The following is a 20,591-nucleotide window of genomic DNA, read 5'->3' on the forward strand; positions in this document are numbered from 1 at the left end:
GTGACAGCTAAAGTGACAGTGGCATCCACTTCATTATTGTGTCTTAACCTACCTCTTACTTGAATCACTCACCAAACCCGTTACCTGTATCTCTCACAAAACCAATTAGATTATGAGAAAAAAAACCCTAATCAAAACTGTTTTGTTCATAAAAATGTACGATGGATAATCAACTATATTCTCATCAATGACTACTATGCTTTTTTCCCAAAGTCTATGACCACTGTGCTACACAAATAAGTTAATTAGCATAATATTTTTGGATTTATTTATTTATTAGATGTCAATATCAAACTAAATTCGTCAAACTATGCTAAAATGGAAATAGACTGCACCGCGACAAAAACTAAAGAATCATTGTGACACAACGCAAGGTTCATGTCAACGTGTGATTGTTTAGCACATGATAAAATGTAAATAATTTTAATAGGTGGCCAAAAGACCATATATTTGAAAAGGGGAATATTTTTATTTTTATTCACACCGATGACCGAGTGACAATGGGGAGCAGGATCTTGTCATTTCAAATACACTCGCACCACTCTGCCTTCAGGTCTCCCATGCTAACCCACATTGCATTCAGCAGGGGAAGGTGTGCTGCATTGCTGACACGCTTCAACAAGTTTCCTTTGAAGAAAAACAGATGGGTTTGCAGTACGAGAGCTGTTGGAGTGAGCATAGAGAAGATGCTCAGCATTGGAATGGCTCAGGACGAGAAACAAAACCCCCTGGACTTGGGCTTGCATGAATTCGAGGAGAAAGTGCGAATGTGTAACCGTGGAAGAGTAAGCACCACTTTTATTTTTTGTTTTGATCATTTGCAAATCCAATATTCTGCATAAAAGAAATCGTGGAAGTTAAGTTGAGCAGATTATGGCAGAACCGATGTGAGAAACTTGAAGAATAACCTGTGTATATTATATTTTTTGTAGTCTAATTAGTTATAAATACATTCCTACTTCTTGTTTCTAATCTTAAAATGTCACCATGAGTATAGTATTTGAAATTTCTGGACCAGTGCTTCTCTCACCCAATTCTCCTGCCATCTGTATGTCACATCCCTTCCATTCTGAAAATCGCCGGGGAATAGCGGACTGATGGATATCTCCAATGCTTCGAAGGATAATGTTGATTTGGGGTAGCTACTTGTGCATCTCCGGACATCTCTATTCGTTCTAGGAGGATCATTGTGGGTATCGCATTGGTTATGAAATTGATTACGTTCCATTACTGCAATGAAGTGAATCGATGATTTCGACTTCAATAGTGCCGGGGGAAGCAAGAGTGACCGGAGGAAGCAAGTGTAGGAGATTCCCCACCTATTACTATCGCAGAAAAGGAATATTTGAAGGGACGCATCAGAGTGGGATGGGCAAGTCAACCAATTTCGATAGATGGGTAAACTTTGGGATGATCAATGTAGAGAAACATGATAGTAGACATCAAAACTTTTGTTGCCTGATTTATTAACAAATAATTGTAGACTTACATATCCATAAAGTTATATGCCTCAAGATAGACACACTATATTAGCACACTATGAAATTATTGAGATAATATCTCTACTACACACCAAAAATAGGTGCCAACTAATCGGAGAGAAAATCTCATATCCAACTAGATCTAACAACCTCCTAAAGAATTAAACTATTCATGGAGAGCCTTCATCATCATCTAGTCCTTCACAACAAATACTCCACCACGAATCAAAGAACCTCTTGATCAACTAAGTCTATATCTAGTCGAACTTGACACCAACATCTTGTACCTTGATCCTGTAGACATCACCAAATTGTCATGGTCCATATAAATGAACAATCATCCACTAGAATACATGGGTACCTAACCGTTGTAATAGCTGATCTAATAAGACGTCTGTTAGGTACATGGTTCATCCAACTTCCTGACGAATCCCCCTTGAATGTACGTAAAACTTTTGGTTTCTAGGCACCTCCGAAACTCTACAACCAACACGATCCACTCAAAGAGCATCTAGTCAACACATGACCCACTCCTCCAAGTGTTTAACAACAACTCCATAACATAGGCTTTTGCACTACACTGAACAAGTTATCCAAATCATTAGCGACAAAAGGCAAAGGGCTATGCATGCTTATTTAGGGCTTGCAATGATACGCCCTTTACATGTTATACATAGATACCAGTACATACAATTAACATTCTTCATCTTATGGACACAACTAGTGCTAGCTTTTATACTATTGCCCGGGTACGATATAATACTTTTCGTGAGTAGCAACTCTAGGCAAGATATAGGCCCAAAATTTTCAAGGACCGATACATAGGATTTATACATAACATCTTAGACTTCCTAGAAATACAAGGTGTGATTGACATTTCCATATGGTCATTGCTTTTATGTTGAATTCTGTAGCCGTGGAAGGTCTTCTAGCTTGGTGCCTTAGCTAGGAAGATCTTGTTTTGCCTCTTAGGTTTGCATGTGACATGCAAGGCATGCATGACGGTTGCATACAACATGCAAGGTATGCATGAATATTGAGACATGTATGACATGCAAGCTATTTATAACTTCTTTCTTATGTTTAGGAAAAGAAGGCCTAAGAAAAGTAAGTTACTTAATTTAAGTGACTTATCTTTAGTAACTCGACAATTTAATCTCAGTTGTCGATCTAGAGCTTATGAAGTTATAAATTGAGCCTAAGGGAAGAGGCTAAGACACACAATCATTGTTGAGCACTTGAGCAAGTGATTTGCTGAGTGAGAAGGCTTGACTTGACCAAGGAGATTTAGGAGGACATTGAGGAGATTTGGGAGGAAATCTAGAGGTCGAATTGGAGGAAGGAGGCCAAGCAGCAAGGAATCAAGCCACAACCCACATGTGCGATTAAGAAAGGGCGCAAAAAATTCACACGTGAGACAGGACAACCATGTCTCACACCTGTGCCGTCAATGAGGGCTGTACAGGCCGAGATCTTGATTAGGTGGGCCGAGTTTTGCTGAGGTTGAATTTCTTAGTCAGCGAGGGGTTTTCCCAGGCTGAATTTCTCAGTAACAGGCTGAGTTATAGGTCTTCTTATCAACTATAATTTCCTATGTATTTCTCTGTGGGTTTGACCCATATTTTCTGAGTTAATAAATTTTTTAGAAGGGTTTGTGGGTGAATTTTTCTGCTGTACTTGTCATTGATTTCTCACTTATTTCTACTGCAAATTTACCTGTTAATTATCAACATATTTAGTTTTCAACAGTTCTGAAATTTATTTGGTAAAATATTTTTTTGGGTATTGTTAAATTGTTGAGTGAAATTAAATCAGGGCTGATAAGAGTTTAAATTAACATTTTATTGAACACAACTCACAAACTTTACTTTGTTTATCCATCGCTGTTTGATCTCCACTGCTACTACAAGAACTATCACCAACATCCTTTGAACTAATCTCTAAAACCTATTTGCTGTATGCAGAACAAGATCTCTATCTTTGTTGCTGCAAACTCATCATTCACTTCAAAACCAACTATACAGCTTGACACTTGGCTTCGCCAATGAGAACAATGCAACTTCACCATTTCTTCAACTACCATGATAACCAATCAATGGTCATTCACCTAGGCAACTTGCTTTTATATCTAAACCAAAGTGTCGATGCTCCTCGATTCACTTGTGGAACCTACATTTTAAACAATAACACCAGCTAGGATGCAACTATACCTTTGGGCTTATTACTACCTAACCTACCAGTATATGGAAAGTCCCACCACAGGTTCTACCTTGGGGCAACAAGATGGGAATTGCACAACTATCACCTTAGTACAATATTCCCTTCACTTTATGCCAGTGCCCTATTGCAACTCAAAATCTTGCCTAAAGGTAAAAAACTTGATCATAGCAGGAGAGCCTAGGAGCAACTATTAGGCAAGCTACTTGCTGTCACCTTGGTGGACTGCCTCTTGCTTTAAGGTTAAGGAAGGGGGTTCCTAACCTAAGGAGGGTTTTCCTATAAGTCAAACTAGACACGTTGAGTAGTAGGAAGGGTGAGTTCATTTAGCTAAGTTTTGACTAAGGCAACTTCCATCTTAGCATTGTTTTTAGGAGTTGAGGTGTGATGCCTTAATGGAGGAGAATGATGTTTGGGTGATAGTTCCTTTCTAGTGGTCGATGGTTGATTTCAAGACTACAATAGATTCATATTTGCAAATGGTAGATTGAGTTGAGAGGGACAGGGACAAGACTAGCATTTGTTAAAACACCTTCCTCATAAAGAGGGAGTGTTAACTTTTGGGGTTACTTCTAAAGTGTTTACACCATTCTTGGGGGTGTTTCACATGATGTTAAGTGCATGGTGTGTTGGCTATCCTAGGTTGTACCCTAGTGGATATACATCTTGGAGATAGTTTACCCATGAATTGCTATTGCTTGACTTGATGCATATGTATTGCACTTCCTTAAAGGATTGGAGACCCATGTGGCAAAATTACATTCTTCATGAGGTGCACATGAAGGGCATGGTTGCTTGCCTGGGAGAAAATGCTACTTGGAGGAGGAGCATCAAGGAATTTAGGAGGGGTTTGAGCCTTAAGTAAGATGGGATCACTTGGTTGCTTACATGGAGTATTGGTCTTGACTTGAGGACACTTATGTTGAGCCTTCATGGAGCTGTGGGTGGACCCTAAGGAACACATGGCTTAGGAGGTAGCATTGAAGCATTAGAGATTTTTAGCGGAGGATCATTGGACATTGTCTTTATTTGAAATATTGAGAGGGGGGGTTGAATTGGTATTTCTCTTCAATTAGTATATTTTTAACTTTTCAGAGCATTAATTATTATTAACATTACATAAACATAAACAATCATTAACACTATTCAACAATGCACAACAATAAGACAATACACCAAAGATTTTTAGGTGGAAACACTTCCGGGTTAAAAAACCACCGAACACTTCTTAATATTTGTCTTCAATAATTTAAATCAAGAGTGTCAGTTTCAACTGAAGGAGGCTCCAACCCCTTGGTTTACATGCTCCAACCTGAAGGATGCTCCCAAGTCTTGGTTTACTAGCTCCAATTGGAAGGACGCTCCAATGCCCTAGTTTACAGGCTCTGACATGAAGCATGCTCCAACGCCCTGTGCAGGCTCCAATTAGCGGACAAACCATGTTTCATAATTTTCAGATTGGACCCACCTGTACTCAATATCAATACTAACAAACTGCAATACAATCTCTGTTCAACACTTAGATCTTCTCCACATATAACCCTGGCACCAATCAAATATGCTTCTGCATCAAACCCAAGTAGCATAAAATCTGTCAAGTCCATTTGTCAAATCCACCTCTGCTCAATCTCCAACTGTCAGTATGTTAATTTTAGGTATGTTCTATGCTTAGAGCAATTTATTTCAATTTTCATAGTTAGCTCAATATCTTTTCCAGATTAGCAATTACATCAGCATTAAAGTAAACTGCAGATAGAACATAAACATAAATCGCAGAAGACAAGTGATCCAGGAGGATCCATCAATCCAATTGTACAAATGTTCAAAGTGTCGTCATTGTGTTCATGGGTGTCGTTTAATGTCGTCGTCGCTTCAGTTTAGCTTCGACAGATCGACAGTGTTGGTTATGATCAGGTTGTGTAGGTAATGTTCGTAGTAATGTTCATGGCATTCAGTTGATGTGGTATTGTACCTGGCTATCGACTTATGTTCATCGATAGTTCCGCCAGGATTGGTCGACGACATGTGTTTTGTCGTTCGACTTTGCAGGTTTGATGTGTCGACATCAGTGTCATCCATAGCATAGATTCATCGTCCGAGTTGTCATTGCAAAGACAGCTGGAGTCAACGATGTGCGTGGGTTGTCGTCGTGGCAGAGGATCGATATCGTCGTTTGTCGACGATCGGCATGGATTTATTGTCACCATGTGATGAATTTCGCGAACGTCGCATTGTGACAGAATTGTACACATGGGTTTTTAAAAATAAATCCTAATCTATGTACAAAACCTAAACCTATGCCTAAATTCTACAAACCCTAAATCCTATGCTAAATACCTAAGTTCTAATCTTAAAGACCTAAGACCATACTCCAAACAAAAACTATGTATTAATACCTTCCACCTAAGCTCTCGGCCTAATCCCTATGTTAACAATGTAAAAACATTACATAATACACATAAAACATATATATGCTCCTAACCACAGTTACAAAACCACGTCGAAAACCGTATACATGTGAGCAGCAGAGTGGTGAGCAATTAATAAACCGCGGGTCCCTAACCGTTAGTAATAACCGCAGTGGGACCGCAAGGCATGTGATCAGCAACAGTGGAAGATCGCCGGGGTTGTATAGACCGCGGACTCTAAAAACCGTTACTGTAACCGCCTACATGTGAACAACAACGTGTTCACTGCGTAGTTCGGGGAATTGTCAACGGAACCACTGGTGTGCTAACCGCGGGCTTTGCCCCGCTTACATGAGCTGTCACCCTCCTCTGCCCGGTTAACTAGCCGCTAACGACATTCGGGCTAACCTATAGTCTATTTATGGGTTTTTTTAAGTTTTTGGTTAAAAATTAATTCCATGACCATGACATTAACACTAAGGTGGAAATTTGTCACTAAACCAAGGCATTTGTAACCCAGAAGTTAGCACATTCATGCCTAATTGAGCTTGAGGAGGTTACCATGTACTTGCCGGCCTATAATAGGCATTTTTGCTCATGGAAGAAAAAGGATGGAGTGGTTTTGAGTTTTCATGTGCAGGTTCTGGAGGTTAGAGGCGATTTTGTTTTTAGTGTTTCAGGAGCATCCGGAGTCGGATTTGGAAACCGTAAGCGGCGTTGGAAAGCTGGTTCAGAGAGCTATCTAATGACAGAGGTCAGAATTGCCTGTGTGCAAGTTCAGTCTGTCCAAATCACTGTGTAATCGACTTCTTCTCATTCCTAATAAAAACGGTCGCCCATCTTGAAAGCGGACCCGGAGACATAGTCCATCAGGGACGAACTCCGTAATCAATCCTGCTGTTTGGTATATCTGTGTTTTCACTTCTGTTTTGCATCTTAATTATGGTTTATCAACTATCATAAAGTGTTTTGCTCCAGCAGTTTTCCTCGATTTCCGCACTTTCAGTTAACATTCAATTCTTAGATGGCTAATCACTTCTACATCAGTATTTAGTTTATGGTCATTTCAGATCATATAATTTGGTATCAGAGCAGGTTGTGTTTGTAGAATGTGCCATTGAATGTTAACCAGGTCTAAGTCGCAATGAAGAGAAGGAACCCTTGAGCAGATCGATCCAGAGATTGAATGTTAGGCTCCTATACTACTAGTGTAACCCCTTATTGTTATTAGTACAACCCATCTATTATATTGATGTACCCATTTAGTACCCATATTGTTACTATTGTGGCCCATAGAAGCCCACTATTGTTATTATTGTGCCCTTACATTATTATTGTTATGTCGGCTCTGATTATGTTATGACCCCTTAGACTCCTATATATAGAAAGGAGGTCTTTTCATTTGTATCATCCAAGAATTGTTCATTTATGTAATGTAAAAGAGGTTGTCCCCTCGAAGAGGCTGAATTCTAAGGCGTTGATCTATCTTTTCTTGACCTGGTTTCATAACATTTGGTATCAGAGCTTTGGATTCTAGGGTTTCACTGCTCCAAATAGGTCATCGTGGCATTTTCGCTATAACTTTTTTTTCTGCGACGTTTCAGAAGCTAAAAAAAACCCATTTGAGAAGACATCACGCTGAACCTCGGGTCCAAATTTCAGAGCTTTTCGTGCTATATTTGCGGAGATATGATCTGAGGAAGTTGGTCTTTTTGTAGACTCCTGAATTACATTCCAAACAGGTGACCTGGGGAAAATCGTCATAACTTTCTCTTTGAGCATCAGATTGAAATTTTGTAAGATGTTACAGAAAGAGGACGGACTGTAGTTTCTTGTAGATATTTTTCGGAGCCAAAGGTCGAAACAACGACACGTGGCACTTCATGCAAGTTCGCTCTTCTGGAAAGGTCTATAATCAGGTCATCTTGGGAGATTGTGCATAACTCTTTCTTGGAGAATCCAATTTGGATCAGACTGGTGGCATTGGAAAGAGGACACAAAGGGCTACTACAGGTTGCAATTTCAGAACTTAAAGATCTGAAAGTACAGAGTTACAGTCGTTTCAAGATAGAGCTCCTAAATCAAGAAAAAGCAAGATGAGGAAGTTTGATGGCAAGGATCCGGTAAAATGGATACTTCAGATGGAGCAATATTTTGATCTACATGGTGTACCACTGTTACAAAAGGTATGTATTGCATCTTCATATTTAAAATCGGATCAATTTTTATGGTATGAAGGGCTTTGTTCTCATAAACAACTTGTTACGTGATCAATTTTCACGGAGGAAATGATAGCACATTATGAGGATACAAAGAGCAACACCTTCTTTAGAGCAACACCACAACAATTGGAAAGAGTAAAAGGGCTTTGTGACATAGTGGAAAGCAAAATTATGGAAACTAGGAAGCATACCCCTCACAACTATAAAGATGGAAGTGTTGTTTCTCCTAGCCTTCCACAACCTACAAGGGTTACACCACAACAATTGGAAGAAAAAAGAGAAAAAGGGCTTTGTTACAATTGTGATAGCAAATGCACTAAAGGTCATAAGTGTGCTGAGAAGAAATTATTTTACATAGAATATGAAGAGGAGGAGGAAAAGGATCAAGAAACATCAAAAGAAGAAGATATATGCCAGGACCCCACCTCAGAGAAAGAAGAATATGAATCAGACCATATCTTGTAAAGCATTGGCAAGAATTACCACTCCTCAAACTCTCAAGATAGAAGGACATATCAAGAAGAAAAAGGTGCAAGAAGTGAAAGGTCACATCGAGAAAGAAGAAATGAATCCAACCATATCTTGTAATTCGTTGGTCGAAATTACCACTCCTCAAACTATCAATATAGAAGGATATATCAAGAAGAAAAATGTTCAAGAAGTGAAAGATCACATCGAGCATCAAGAAATGAATCTGACCATAGCTTGTAAAGGATTGGAAGAAATTACCACTCCTCAAACTCTAGAGATAGAAGGACATATCAAAAAGAAAAAGGTTCAAGCAGTGAAAGATCACATCGAGCATCAACAACAAGTTCTCCAAATTTTAAAGGATAATGCCACTTCAGTGCAAAATCAAACGAAACAACAGGTAGATCAAGATCGTAGTGAAAAATGTTTTGATGTAGGTGATTGGGTATTTTTACTGCTACATCTCAAGCAAGCTATTTATGAGAAGGAAATGTTGGCAATACTACATGCATTTAAAAAGTGGCAACCTTACCGAATGGGAAGACTCTTCAAGGATGAGGATATGGAAGCATTGTTTTGTGCTATTTTTATTATCCAACCAGATTGGATAAATGAAGCAAGGGATGAATGGAAGAAGGACGAAGAAGTATGGCCACTTATTCAAAAGTTGCAAAAGATCCCAATTCAAACAATATTGCCAGAAATTGAAGAGGAAGGAAAAATCATATTGGAACCTGGAGCAGTCACAGAAACAAGAACCCGACAGCTACGAAATCGATCAATTTCAGAGTATCTCATTAAGTGGAAGAACTTACCCGCTGAAGATTCCACATGGGAGGACAAGAATTTTATACAAAAGCATCAAGAACTACTCAAGCGTTGAGGACAACGCTTTTTGAAGGAGAGGGGCATGTTAGGCTCCTATACTACTAGTGTAACCCCTTATTGTTATTAGTACAACCCACCTATTATATTGATGTACCCATTTAGTGCCCATATTGTTACTATTGTGGCCCATAGAAGCCCACTATTGTTATTATTGTGCCCTTACATTATTATTGTTATGTCGGCTCTGATTATGTTATGACCCCTTAGACTCCTATATATAGAAAGGAGGTCTTTTCATTTGTATCATCCAAGAATTGTTCATTTATGTAATGTAAAGGAGGTTGCCCCCTCGAAGAGGCTGAATTCTAAGGCGTTGATCTATCTTTTCTATCTTTTCTTGAGCTGGTTTCATAACATTGGAAAGCGACGAGTTGTTTAGAAATCGACCATGTCAGGACCTGATGCAGGTGAAAACAATGAGACTAAGATGAGTGAGGAATAGTTTCAGCAGGCGTTCTTAACTATGCAACAGTTGTTGGGAGAATTGTACGAAGACAAGAAGGCGAGAGATGCGGCTTCTTTTTCAAAGGCATCGAAGAAGGACAAAGGTAAAGGCAAGGATGATAAACCTCCTTCACCTCCATCATCTCCATCATCCTCTTCTTCTTCTTCTTCCAATGTAGAATCTGAGACGGAAAAGAAACCTAAGAAAACATCTCTTTTGAAACTTGATGTTAAATTTGAGTTACCTGTTTATGATGGCGAAATAAATCCTGAAAAGCTAGATAACTGGATAAAGCAGTTAGAAGTGTATTGTTACATTCAGAACATTTCTAAAGATAAAACTAAAATTCAGTTAGCTACACTTAGAATGGGGGGAACAACTTTAATCTGGTGGGAAAGTAAAACTCAGCCAGATGCAAAGCACAAAGGAAAAGTCATCTCTTCATGGTCTAAGCTTTTGAAAGCTCTTAGAAAACAGTTCTATCCTTTAGGATACATGCAACAAGCTGTTATTGATTGGCAGCATCTGAGGCAAGGTAAAGGGCAAAGTGTTCAAGAGTTTACTTAGGAGTTCAGAAAGAAAGCATTGGCACTTGGTATTTCATTGGATACACGTGAAACTTTGTTAAAATACATCGGCAGTTTACATTCATATTTGCAGCATATTTTATTGATGTTTAATCCTGATGATTTTGATGAGGTGTGTGTTCAGGCCATACATATTGAATCAGGTGGCATACCATTCAAGTTGTCATCTCAGTCATCCAAAGAGATGGAAACCAGAGATTCCAGTGATAGTAAAGTGAAGAACATTTCGAAGAGAAAGAAATCAACGATCGTTCAGAAGGAAAGACCTACTTGTTCTCATTGCCAGAGAATCGGTCATGATGAATCGAAGTGCTGGAAACTTCATCTAGAACTTAAGCCCAAAAAGTTCCTTAAGGCGAAGGATGAAAAGAAGGCCATTGCAACAGTCTAGTAAGATCTGGGTTCAGATTCAGGTGATGAAAGGAGGATAACCGCCATGGTTACGACATGTAAAACTTCTGATACTGGTTCAAGTTCGAAAACTAATGTATCTTCTTCAAACATAAATCCTCCACATGAGGATAAAAGAGTTGAACTCTTCCACATAAGGATAACTTCTAAGCATACAAAGATTGACACAATGTTTGACAATGGATCGCAAGCAAATTTAATATCTGAACATATAGTTAATCAATTGGGATTGGAAACACAGAATCATCCAAGACCATACCCATTAGGTTGGATTAATAAATCAACTCAGATACATGTCACAAAGCAGTGTTGGTTAAAATTTGCAATTACATCTAAGTACATTGATGAAGTGGAGTTAGATGTGGTCCCAGTAGACATATGTGGAGTTGTCTTAGGAAGTCCTTATCTTTATGATCAAGATGCAATGTTTTATAGAAGAGAACATAAATATCACCTAAAGAAAGAAGGGGTTGAATTTATTGTTAGGGCACATAAAGTCAAATCAAACTTGGATTTAATTGTTACAAATCAAGTTAAGCAGTTAATAAGTTCAAGTAAATATGTACTCATGTTTATTAAGGAACAACATAAGGATGATTGTTCGAGATGCGAGATTCAGTTTATAGATCAATTGGTCAAGGTGGTTAATTCTTTTCCAAGAAATCTTATTCATGAACAGGATAAGCAACATGAGATACATTTAATGTCCTATGAACATATTCTTAAAGGCAGAATGAATCTCAATTCATTCATTCAACTGAATTCTAGAAGCTATCATCATCAACAATGTATTGCAGGGAATGGTACATGTGAGTCTAATCAGAGACTTGTTTTAGATGGTATGTTTATTTTCAGTTTCAGGGGTGCAGGTCAATATTGGGGAAAGTTAGTGTTACATTTCTTTGGTATTGCATCATCATTTCATGCTTTAAAAAGTAATGAAGCCTCTTTGCAAGTGGAGAGGAAGTTTATAAGTTTTCATGACAAAGCCTTTTCGAAAGAAGATTTAAAGTTTTTTTATCATGATTTGAAAACTAATGCATTAATTGAAAGTGTTAGTCAATGGAAATATCAGTTAATAGACGAAGAAAGTAAATCAACAATTACTTAGATACTTTCAAAATCAAACTAAGTTGCAGCAGTCTTTACATCACAGTTGGATGAGTTCTGTGCAGCAAGTTCACTTAGTAATCAGTCAACAAGAAAGTAAATCAAGTCAAGTAATTGATATGAAGTCAAAATCAAAGGAGTCTTTGAATATTTCAGTTATTCCGGAAAGTAGATTGTTAATACCCATCAGATGTATTGAACAAAGTTCTACAAATACTGTTTTCAAAGATGTTTTTGAATCACTAACTCACGATTCTTTGTGGAAAGAATACAATTTCCATGTTGATAACAGGTTGTTTGCCCATCGTCGCAAGTTGTTCATACTGCGGATGGAAGAAATAAGTCACCGAATCGAAAGGTATCATGGTCAGCATCATTAGGGTCATCACATGCAGGTGATTGATCGCATGTATTGGTACATCGTCAGGTCAAGATGGAAAGAGAGGGAGTTCTACCCTCATCGACTAATTGTTTAGTCAAACTTTTGTGGTCCAAAAGCTTTCAAGTGGAGAGGAATGATCCAGGAGGATCCATCGATCCAATTGTACAGATGTTCAAAGTGTCGTCATCAGTGTTCATGGGTGTCGTTCAGTGTCGTCGTCGCTTCAGTTCAGCTTTGACAGATCGACAGTGTTGGTTATGATCAGGTTGTGCAGGTAATGTTCGTAGTAATGTTCATGGCATTCAGTTGATGTGGTATTGTACCTGGCTGTCGACTTATGTTCATCGACAGTTCTGCTAGGATTGGTCGATGACATGTGTTTTGTCATTCGACTTTGCAGGTTTGATGTGTCGACATCAGTGTCGTCCATGGCATAGATTCATCGTCCGAGTTGTCGTTGCAAAGACAGCTGGAGTCAACAATGTGTGTGGGTTGTCGTCGTGGCAGAGGATCGATATCGTCGTTTGTCGACGATCGGCATGGGTTTATTGTCATCATGTGATGAATTTCACGAACGTCGCATTGTGACAGAATTGTACACATGGGTTTTTAAAAATAAATCCTAATCTATGTACAAACCCTAAACCTATGCCTAAATTCTACAAACCCTAAATCCTATTCTAAATCCTAAAGACCTAAGACCATACTCCAAACAAAAGCTATGTGTTAAACCTATGTGTTATAGCTCTCGGCTTAATCCCTATGTTAACAATGTAAAAACATTACATATTACACATTAAACATATATATGCTCCTAACCGCAGTTACAAAACCACGTCGAAAACCATATACATGTGAGCAGCAGAGTGGTGAGCAGTTAATAAACCGCGGGTCCCTAATGCTGGTAATAACCGCAGCGGGACTGCAAGGCATGTGACCAGCAGCAGTGGAAGACGCCGGGGTTGTATAGACCGCGGGCTCTAAAAACCGTTACCGCAACTGCCTACATGTGAACAACAATGTGTTCACTGCGTAGTTCAGGGAACTGTCAACAGAACCACCGGCGCGCTAACTGTGGGCTTTGCCCCGCTCACATGAGCTGTCACCCTCCAATGCCTGGTTAGCTAACCGCTAACAACATTCGGGCTAACCTATAGTCTATTTATGGATTTTGTTAAGTTTTTGGTTAAAAATTAACTCCATGACCATGGCAGTAACCCTAAGGTGGCAATTTGTCACTAGACCAAGGCATTTGTAACCCAGAAGTTAGCATATTCATGCCTAATTAAGCCTGAGGAGGTTACCATGTACTTGCAGGCCTATAAGAGGCATTTTTGCTCATGGAAGAAAAAGGCTGGAGTGGTTTTGAGTTTTCAGGTGCAGGTTCTGGAGGTTAGAGGCGATTTTGTTTTCAGTGTTTCGGGAACATCCGGAGTCGGATTTGGAAACCGTAAGCGACGTTGGAAAGGTGGTTCAGAGAGCTATCTGATGACAGAGGTCAGAATTGCTTGTGTGCAAGTTCAGTCTGTCCAAATCACTGTGTAATCGACTTCTTCTCATTCCTAATAAAAACGGTCACCCATCTTGAAAGTGGACCCGGAGACGTAGTCCATCAGGGAGGAACTCCATAATCAATCTTGATGTCTGGTATATCTCTATTTTCGCTGTTTTCACTTCTGTTTTGCATCTTAATTATGGTTTATCAACTGTTGTAAAGTGTTTTGCTCCAACAGTTTTCCTCGATTTCCGCACTTTCAGTTAGCATTCAATTCTTAGATGGCTAATCACTTCTACATCAGTATTTAGTTTATGGTCATTTCAGATCAACAAGCCAAGACAAGAGGACATAAGATGTGGTGCTAGCCAAGGACGAACCCTAATGTGGGGAAACCCTTGATCAATTCTTCTTATATGTTCTTCAATAGTTCAGCAGAGAGAGAGAGAGATAGTACGTTTACAACGGAAGTCAACACTTTGACTTATCTAGATAAGAGCATAGATCATCTCAAAGAAGATGATACATGAGATTAGTTGAAGACATGCTGCTTCAATTGATTCTCCAAGGTGACTCCTTCACCTATCGTTGTGTTGTATTTCGTCATCATGCTGGACCTCATTGTGCTGCACCCATCATCACTATGCTGCATCTCATCATGCTTCATTAATCATGACTATACCCATCACTGTACTGCATTATGTGCCATTGCTACACCATGTTGCCATACTGACCTATGTGTTGGTTGCATCTTGCTTGCTTATCCTCCCTAGCATGTTTGTTGTCCTTTGCATGCTTGCTGTTGTATGCTAGCTGTCCCTTGCATGCTAGCTGTAACATTACATGCTTGGTGTATTTGCTGCTAAGTACCATACAACTGTCCCATTGTTAGTTAGTTGTCCCTTGCATGCTGCTCTCCTTCGGAGACAGACGCTCAGGCTGTTCCGACAGTTTTGGCAATTTCGGTTGTTCCCGACAGTTCCGGTAATTCCGGCTATTCCCGGCAGTTTTGGCTTTTCCCGGCAGTTTCAGCAGTTCCGACTTTTCTCGGCAGTTCCGGCTTTTACCCTCTACGTTAACTTTCCCAGCCGTTCTGGCAGTGCCGACTGTTCTCGAAGGTTCCAACTATTCCCGAAAGTTCCGGCTATTCCCGGCAGTTTCGGCTATTCCTGGCAGTTCCGGCAATTCCGATTATTCCCGGCAGTTTCGGCAATTCCGATTATTCCCGGCAGTTCCGAGAGTTTCGGCTTTTCCTGGCAGTTCCGACCTTTCTCGGCAGTTCCGACAATTCTGACTTTTCCCGATAGTTCCGACAGTTTCCGCTTTTCTCGGCAGTTTCGGTAGTTCCCAGCAGTTCCGACAGTTCTGACAATTTTGGCTATTCCCAGCAGTTCCGACAGTTCTGACAATTTTGGCTATTCCCAGCAGTTTCGGCTTCTGCCCTCTGGATTAGGGCAGCATTATCCCGTAGGATCTCTCCTCCTACTAAAACCCAAAGACAAGTAGAGAGGAAGAGATCCCAAGTGTGTTGAAATGACTTGAAGGCCACCTTTATTTATACTAAAACGTTGAGCACAAGTGGGGTTTATTTGGTTGCTGGCCGACCTTGATGAATTGTCCCATAACACAAATAAATTAATATCTCCATGAATACTTATTAGACCCGGATGATCTTTAGATCAATCCTACACCTCTCGATGAGTGGGATCCAAGAAAAATTTAAGCTTCCATTAATAAGATGACCCCCATGGAGTTTGGCCCTAGTTGCCAATTTAAACACTCCCTCTCAACTAAGGAGAACTCCATCTGCTGATCCATATGTCCGACTGTACTATCTCTGCCATCAGTGCCCTGCACTGCTCTGCTCTACTGAGCTCTGCTGAACCATGAAGAATAAGAATTGATCGAGAATGTCTCATACTATTCTCTACTGACCCGAAGTCAGTTTCATCTGAAGAGAGTGTGTCACATCACTCTTACTGGCCCGAAGTCAGTTTTATTGATCCTAGGTCAATATCATAAGCGAGTGTCTCAAACCACTCATACTAATCCCAGATCAGTTTCATCGATCCAGATCAATGGAGGTCATCCTAGCATAGGGAGTATGGTAGATACATCGATGCGTCCATCGATAGTACTACTATGGTTCCTAACCCCATTTCCCTGCTCATTGATCAGATGAGAGGTACTTCCCATGAATCCCAGACTACATGGGTAGGATGCCTCGACAGGAGAACTAATCATCCTGTCCATAGGAGAACGAATCATCCTGCCCCACAGTCGCCACGGGAGAACTAATCATCCCAGCCCATAGGAAAACTAATCATCCTGTTTCATAGTTGCCACGGGAGAACTAATCATCCCGGCCCACAGCAGAACTAATCATCTTATTCCACAGTTGCCACGGGAGAATTAATATCTTGTTCTACAGTCGCCACGGGGTATCACAGGGGAAGGTTGAACCTGTCACCTTGTACATAGTGCACCACCAAGGGAGGGTGAGTCGCCCCGTTGTCGTATGTTGCTCCAGTAAGTACCCCAAGCCCCCCAGAGCTCCTAGAGCTCAATGCATGGAACATGTAGGACCCTTATAAGAAGGTCTCTCAACGACTCCAAGTCGTTCAAGAAAGTCACAAATTTGACCTTTCCTCGGATCTTTGACAAAATGTCTGCGACCTGTACATCAATCTCAATGCGATGGAGCCTCCTCGCTCATCGACTTACCATATCCCAGATAAGGCAGTGTTTGATGTCTATCTGCTGGAGCAATCATCGAATACGGGATTCCTCAATAATCGAATCCCCCCTCTGGTTTTCACAGAGAATCACAGTGGTATTCATCATATGTACAAACAACTCACTTAAGAGCTTCTGCAACCATGCAACTTCACACAAGATCATACTCGTAGCTATGTATTCGGTCTCGGCAGTGCTTATAGCAACCAACTTCTACTTCCTGCTCATCCATGATATCGAAGCAGAATCCAAAGAGAACCAACACTGAGAAGTGCTCTAGTGATCCTCCACACTGCCTGCCCAGTCAGCATTCGAATAATCATACAATTTCATATTTCCGGCAGTGTATCTCAATCCATGAGAGATTGTGCCCTGAAGATATCTCAGAAGATTCTTGGCACCAATCCAGTGAGGCTCAACCAAATATGAGCTCACCATGCTAACTGCAAAACATATATCCGGACGGAAGTTCACCAAGAACATCAACGCGAATGAGTTTATGAAACTCAGAGGCATTTCCCAAATCTGGTCTGACATCACTACCATATAACTTCTGGAAGTTAAGATCCTCGAGGTACTCAGGCTTGCAATTTATCATTCCACATCCAGAATCCAACTCCCTCTTACTTCTGCAAATGAGAGGGTCTGCACCTGTCAGAAATAGGTCGTCCTCATAAGGTGTTGGTATGAGAGGTCTATCATCCACAACCTTCAAACAATGGTTTGGATCGACTTCACTCTTAGTGAATCTTAGCTTCATTTGACAGCTATCAATCCTCTCATACTATGCCCGGGGAGTTTTGCTTCAAGCCATAGAGGGCTTTCTTCCACCTGCATACGTGAGATTCCTAAACATCAATCTCAAACCCCTCGGGTTGTTCCAAAACTGTGGACCTGCTACATGAGGGGAATGGTTCCCTTGTAAGATTTTCCTTCGGTACATCTCAGACATGTATTTTCATGCTCTTTTTGAATTCAGGCATCCCTGTCACCATCTGACTCACAGACCTCCGGTGCTATGTGTCAATGGACATGGTCACCAGTGGACTTCCTGCAACTTGATACAACCCTGAACTCAAAAACATCTTTGAAAATTCTATTTTCAAACACGTACCTTTCCATCGATGAGTGCCACCTCGTAACCTTTGACTTCCACTGCTGAAATGGACACCAGGTTCTTCTTGAGATCAGGTATATAAAAGAGATTCTGTAAATGAATAGAGTTACCCTCATTCAATTGAGGGGTAACATTCCCTACACCCTTTCTGGGATAGGTGGCATCGGCTCCAAGTATAATCCCACGATTGTTTCCATCTCTACCAAATTAGAAAGTGCACCCTTCTATCTGATGAAGTGCCTTGAAGCACTACAATCAATAAGCCAGATTCCCAAAGAATCTGAAGGAGAGGGCCAATACAAGATAATGCTTCTTTATCTTATAAAAAACAACATTTGATTCTTCATACCTGGGGTTCCTTGCTTTCTTTGAAGAGTCGGCCATTTCCTTGATGACTTACATTACCTGTCATCCCTCTGATCATTGAAGATGTCCCTGGAATGATTGTTATCTTCATGAAGAGATGTGTCTCTGCGATTTGGACACTCGTTCGCATAATGGCTGAACTTATTGCAACCAAGGCATTTGCCTTTCCTTCCACCCTTAGATCCAGACTTCCCAATGAAGTGATCTTTAGGTAGGCCATCAGAAACTTATGTTGCGCTATTCTAATAATATTCTCTGCTTCGACTTCACCCTCGGTGAATTTGAAGAGGGACGAGGAATCCATTGATCCTTTTGTCCTTTCCCAACTGTCTTCGGTGATTGCTCTTTCACTCTTGCTTGGCCATTGTCTTCACCTCAGCTCCGATACCATGTTAACTTTAGGTATGTTCTATGCTTAGAGCAATTTATTTCAATTTTCACAGTTAGCTCAATATCTTTTCCAGATTAGCAATCACATCAGCATTAAAGTAAACTGCAGATAGAACATGAACATAAATCGCAGAAGACAAGCCAAGACAAGAGGACACAAGATGTGGTGCTAACCAGGGACAAACCCCAATGTGGGGAAACCCTTGATCAATTCTTCTTATATGTTCTTGAATAGTTTAGCAGAGAGAGAGAGATAGTACGTTTAGAACGGAAGTCAACACTTTGACTTATCTAGATAAGAGCATATATCATCTCTAAGAAGATGATACATGAGATCAGTTGAAGACATGCTGCTTCAACTGATTCTCCAAGGTGACTCCTTCACCTATCGTTGTGTTGCATTTCATCATCATGTTGCACCTCACTGCTCTGCACCCATCATCACTATACTGCATCTCATCATGCTTCATTCATCATGAGTGTACTGTTGGCATTATGATTCAAGTGTTGTCCTTGATGGCAACTCACTCAGAAGTTGGTACAGGTGCTCAGAGACTGGTACAGGTGATGGCAACTTAACTAATGGACAGATCTCAGTACAACAGGACAAGAAAGAGATATACGCAGGTTCATCAAGGAGAATCAGCGTGTACACGCAGGTTGGCTTCAGTAAAAGCGCGTACATGTGAAAACGTACCTTTGGTCAGTGGCAGTTAGTCCTTGGAAGTTGTGCCTATGGTTTTGGACCATGGTGTCTCGACGGACGTGTCGATCCCTAGTTTCGAGGTTGATGGTATTGTGTTACTATGGTTTTGGCTCTTGGTATTGAGCAAGGCCTAAGGCTATATAAGGAGAAGATCACTAGGCCAAAGGAGTAAGCGTGAGTGATGAAGATCTGAGAAAGTGTTTGATCCAAGTGCTGGTTATGGGTTGGTGATCTGAACCAAGGTTTCACTCATATGGAGGATGATGAATGATGGAACGAGATCTCAAGGCTTGGAATGATTATCTTCATATGGTTTGCCTGTGGATAGATCAGATCTACTGACGCATGTTTATTATTATGATCTGGGTATGTTTTGATGTCTGATATAGTTGCAGAGTTTTAAGGTTGAATTTATAGATCTGTACGCGAGTTGGTTTTGGTAAAAGGGCGTATACACGCAGGTTGGGTTCATCCAAGTAGCGTATACAATGTGAAATATGATATTTGAATATGGAGCTGGATCTGGTTGTTGCTATGATTGTCTGGTTATTGTTGATAGGGTTACAGTGATTCAGAATTGGGTGTTTCAGTGATTAATGATGCAGGTTGTACTACAATGATGATTGTCTTATGGATCCAGTATGAAAATGTATGAAACGTGGTCCCGGGAAGATCGTAGGGTTGGCACCTACGTACTAGTAAATGGATCGGCTAGTACAAGAGCTATGAAGGTTGTAGCCTTCTGTAGGGTTGGTACCTACGTACTAGTAAATGGATCGGCTAGTACAAGAGCTAAGAGGGTTGTAGCCCTCTGCAGGTTGTAGCCTGCGTGCTGGTAAAGGACTGCACCAGTACATTGTAAAAGAAGTTCTCATTAAAGAAGAAAGAGACAAATTGCAGCAGGTGGTTTTCACCCACATTGGGTTTCCACCTTATATCATGGTGTTCATGTGTGTGGCTTTTGTGTGATGATCTGTTCTGTTATACTGCACCTGTTTACTGTTAATATGCTTAATAATGTTCTGATGCATTTACTGAAGATAAGATTAACTGAATCATAAGATCTCTGGATATACGCTAGTTGCATTAGACACAGTCGCGTGTACACGCGGGTTCACTTAACTGAAGTCGCGTATATGTTTCTGAGTATGAAATTGAA

The 20,591-nt window shown here is 40.4% G+C and overlaps 1 protein-coding gene across 23 annotated transcripts in view; it reads left to right on the plus strand.

Annotated features, from left to right (window-relative positions):
* The first annotated feature begins 462 nt into the window (after nt 1-462).
* The window catches only part of LOC149187470 (nudix hydrolase 20, chloroplastic-like), a 614,870-nt gene continuing 594,741 nt past the window's right edge, over nt 463-20,591 (plus strand). For 21 of the 23 annotated variants that reach the window (XR_016255773.1, XR_016255775.1, XR_016255776.1 and 18 more), the window contains exon 1: nt 463-785. Coding sequence is in view for 19 of the 23 variants with exons in the window: in XM_089411370.1 (XP_089267496.1) it covers nt 501-785 (285 nt within the window). In the remaining 4 variants the exon portion in view is untranslated. The remainder of the gene's footprint in view (nt 786-20,591) is intronic. The other 2 variants (XM_089411369.1, XM_089411368.1) reach the window with 1 other exon arrangement.

This window comes from Pinus tabuliformis, chromosome 3_1 (assembly GCF_031772625.1).
Source record: "Pinus tabuliformis cultivar Carrire ecotype Pingquan chromosome 3_1, CPIR1, whole genome shotgun sequence".
NCBI classification, from domain to species: domain Eukaryota; kingdom Viridiplantae; phylum Streptophyta; class Pinopsida; order Pinales; family Pinaceae; genus Pinus; species Pinus tabuliformis.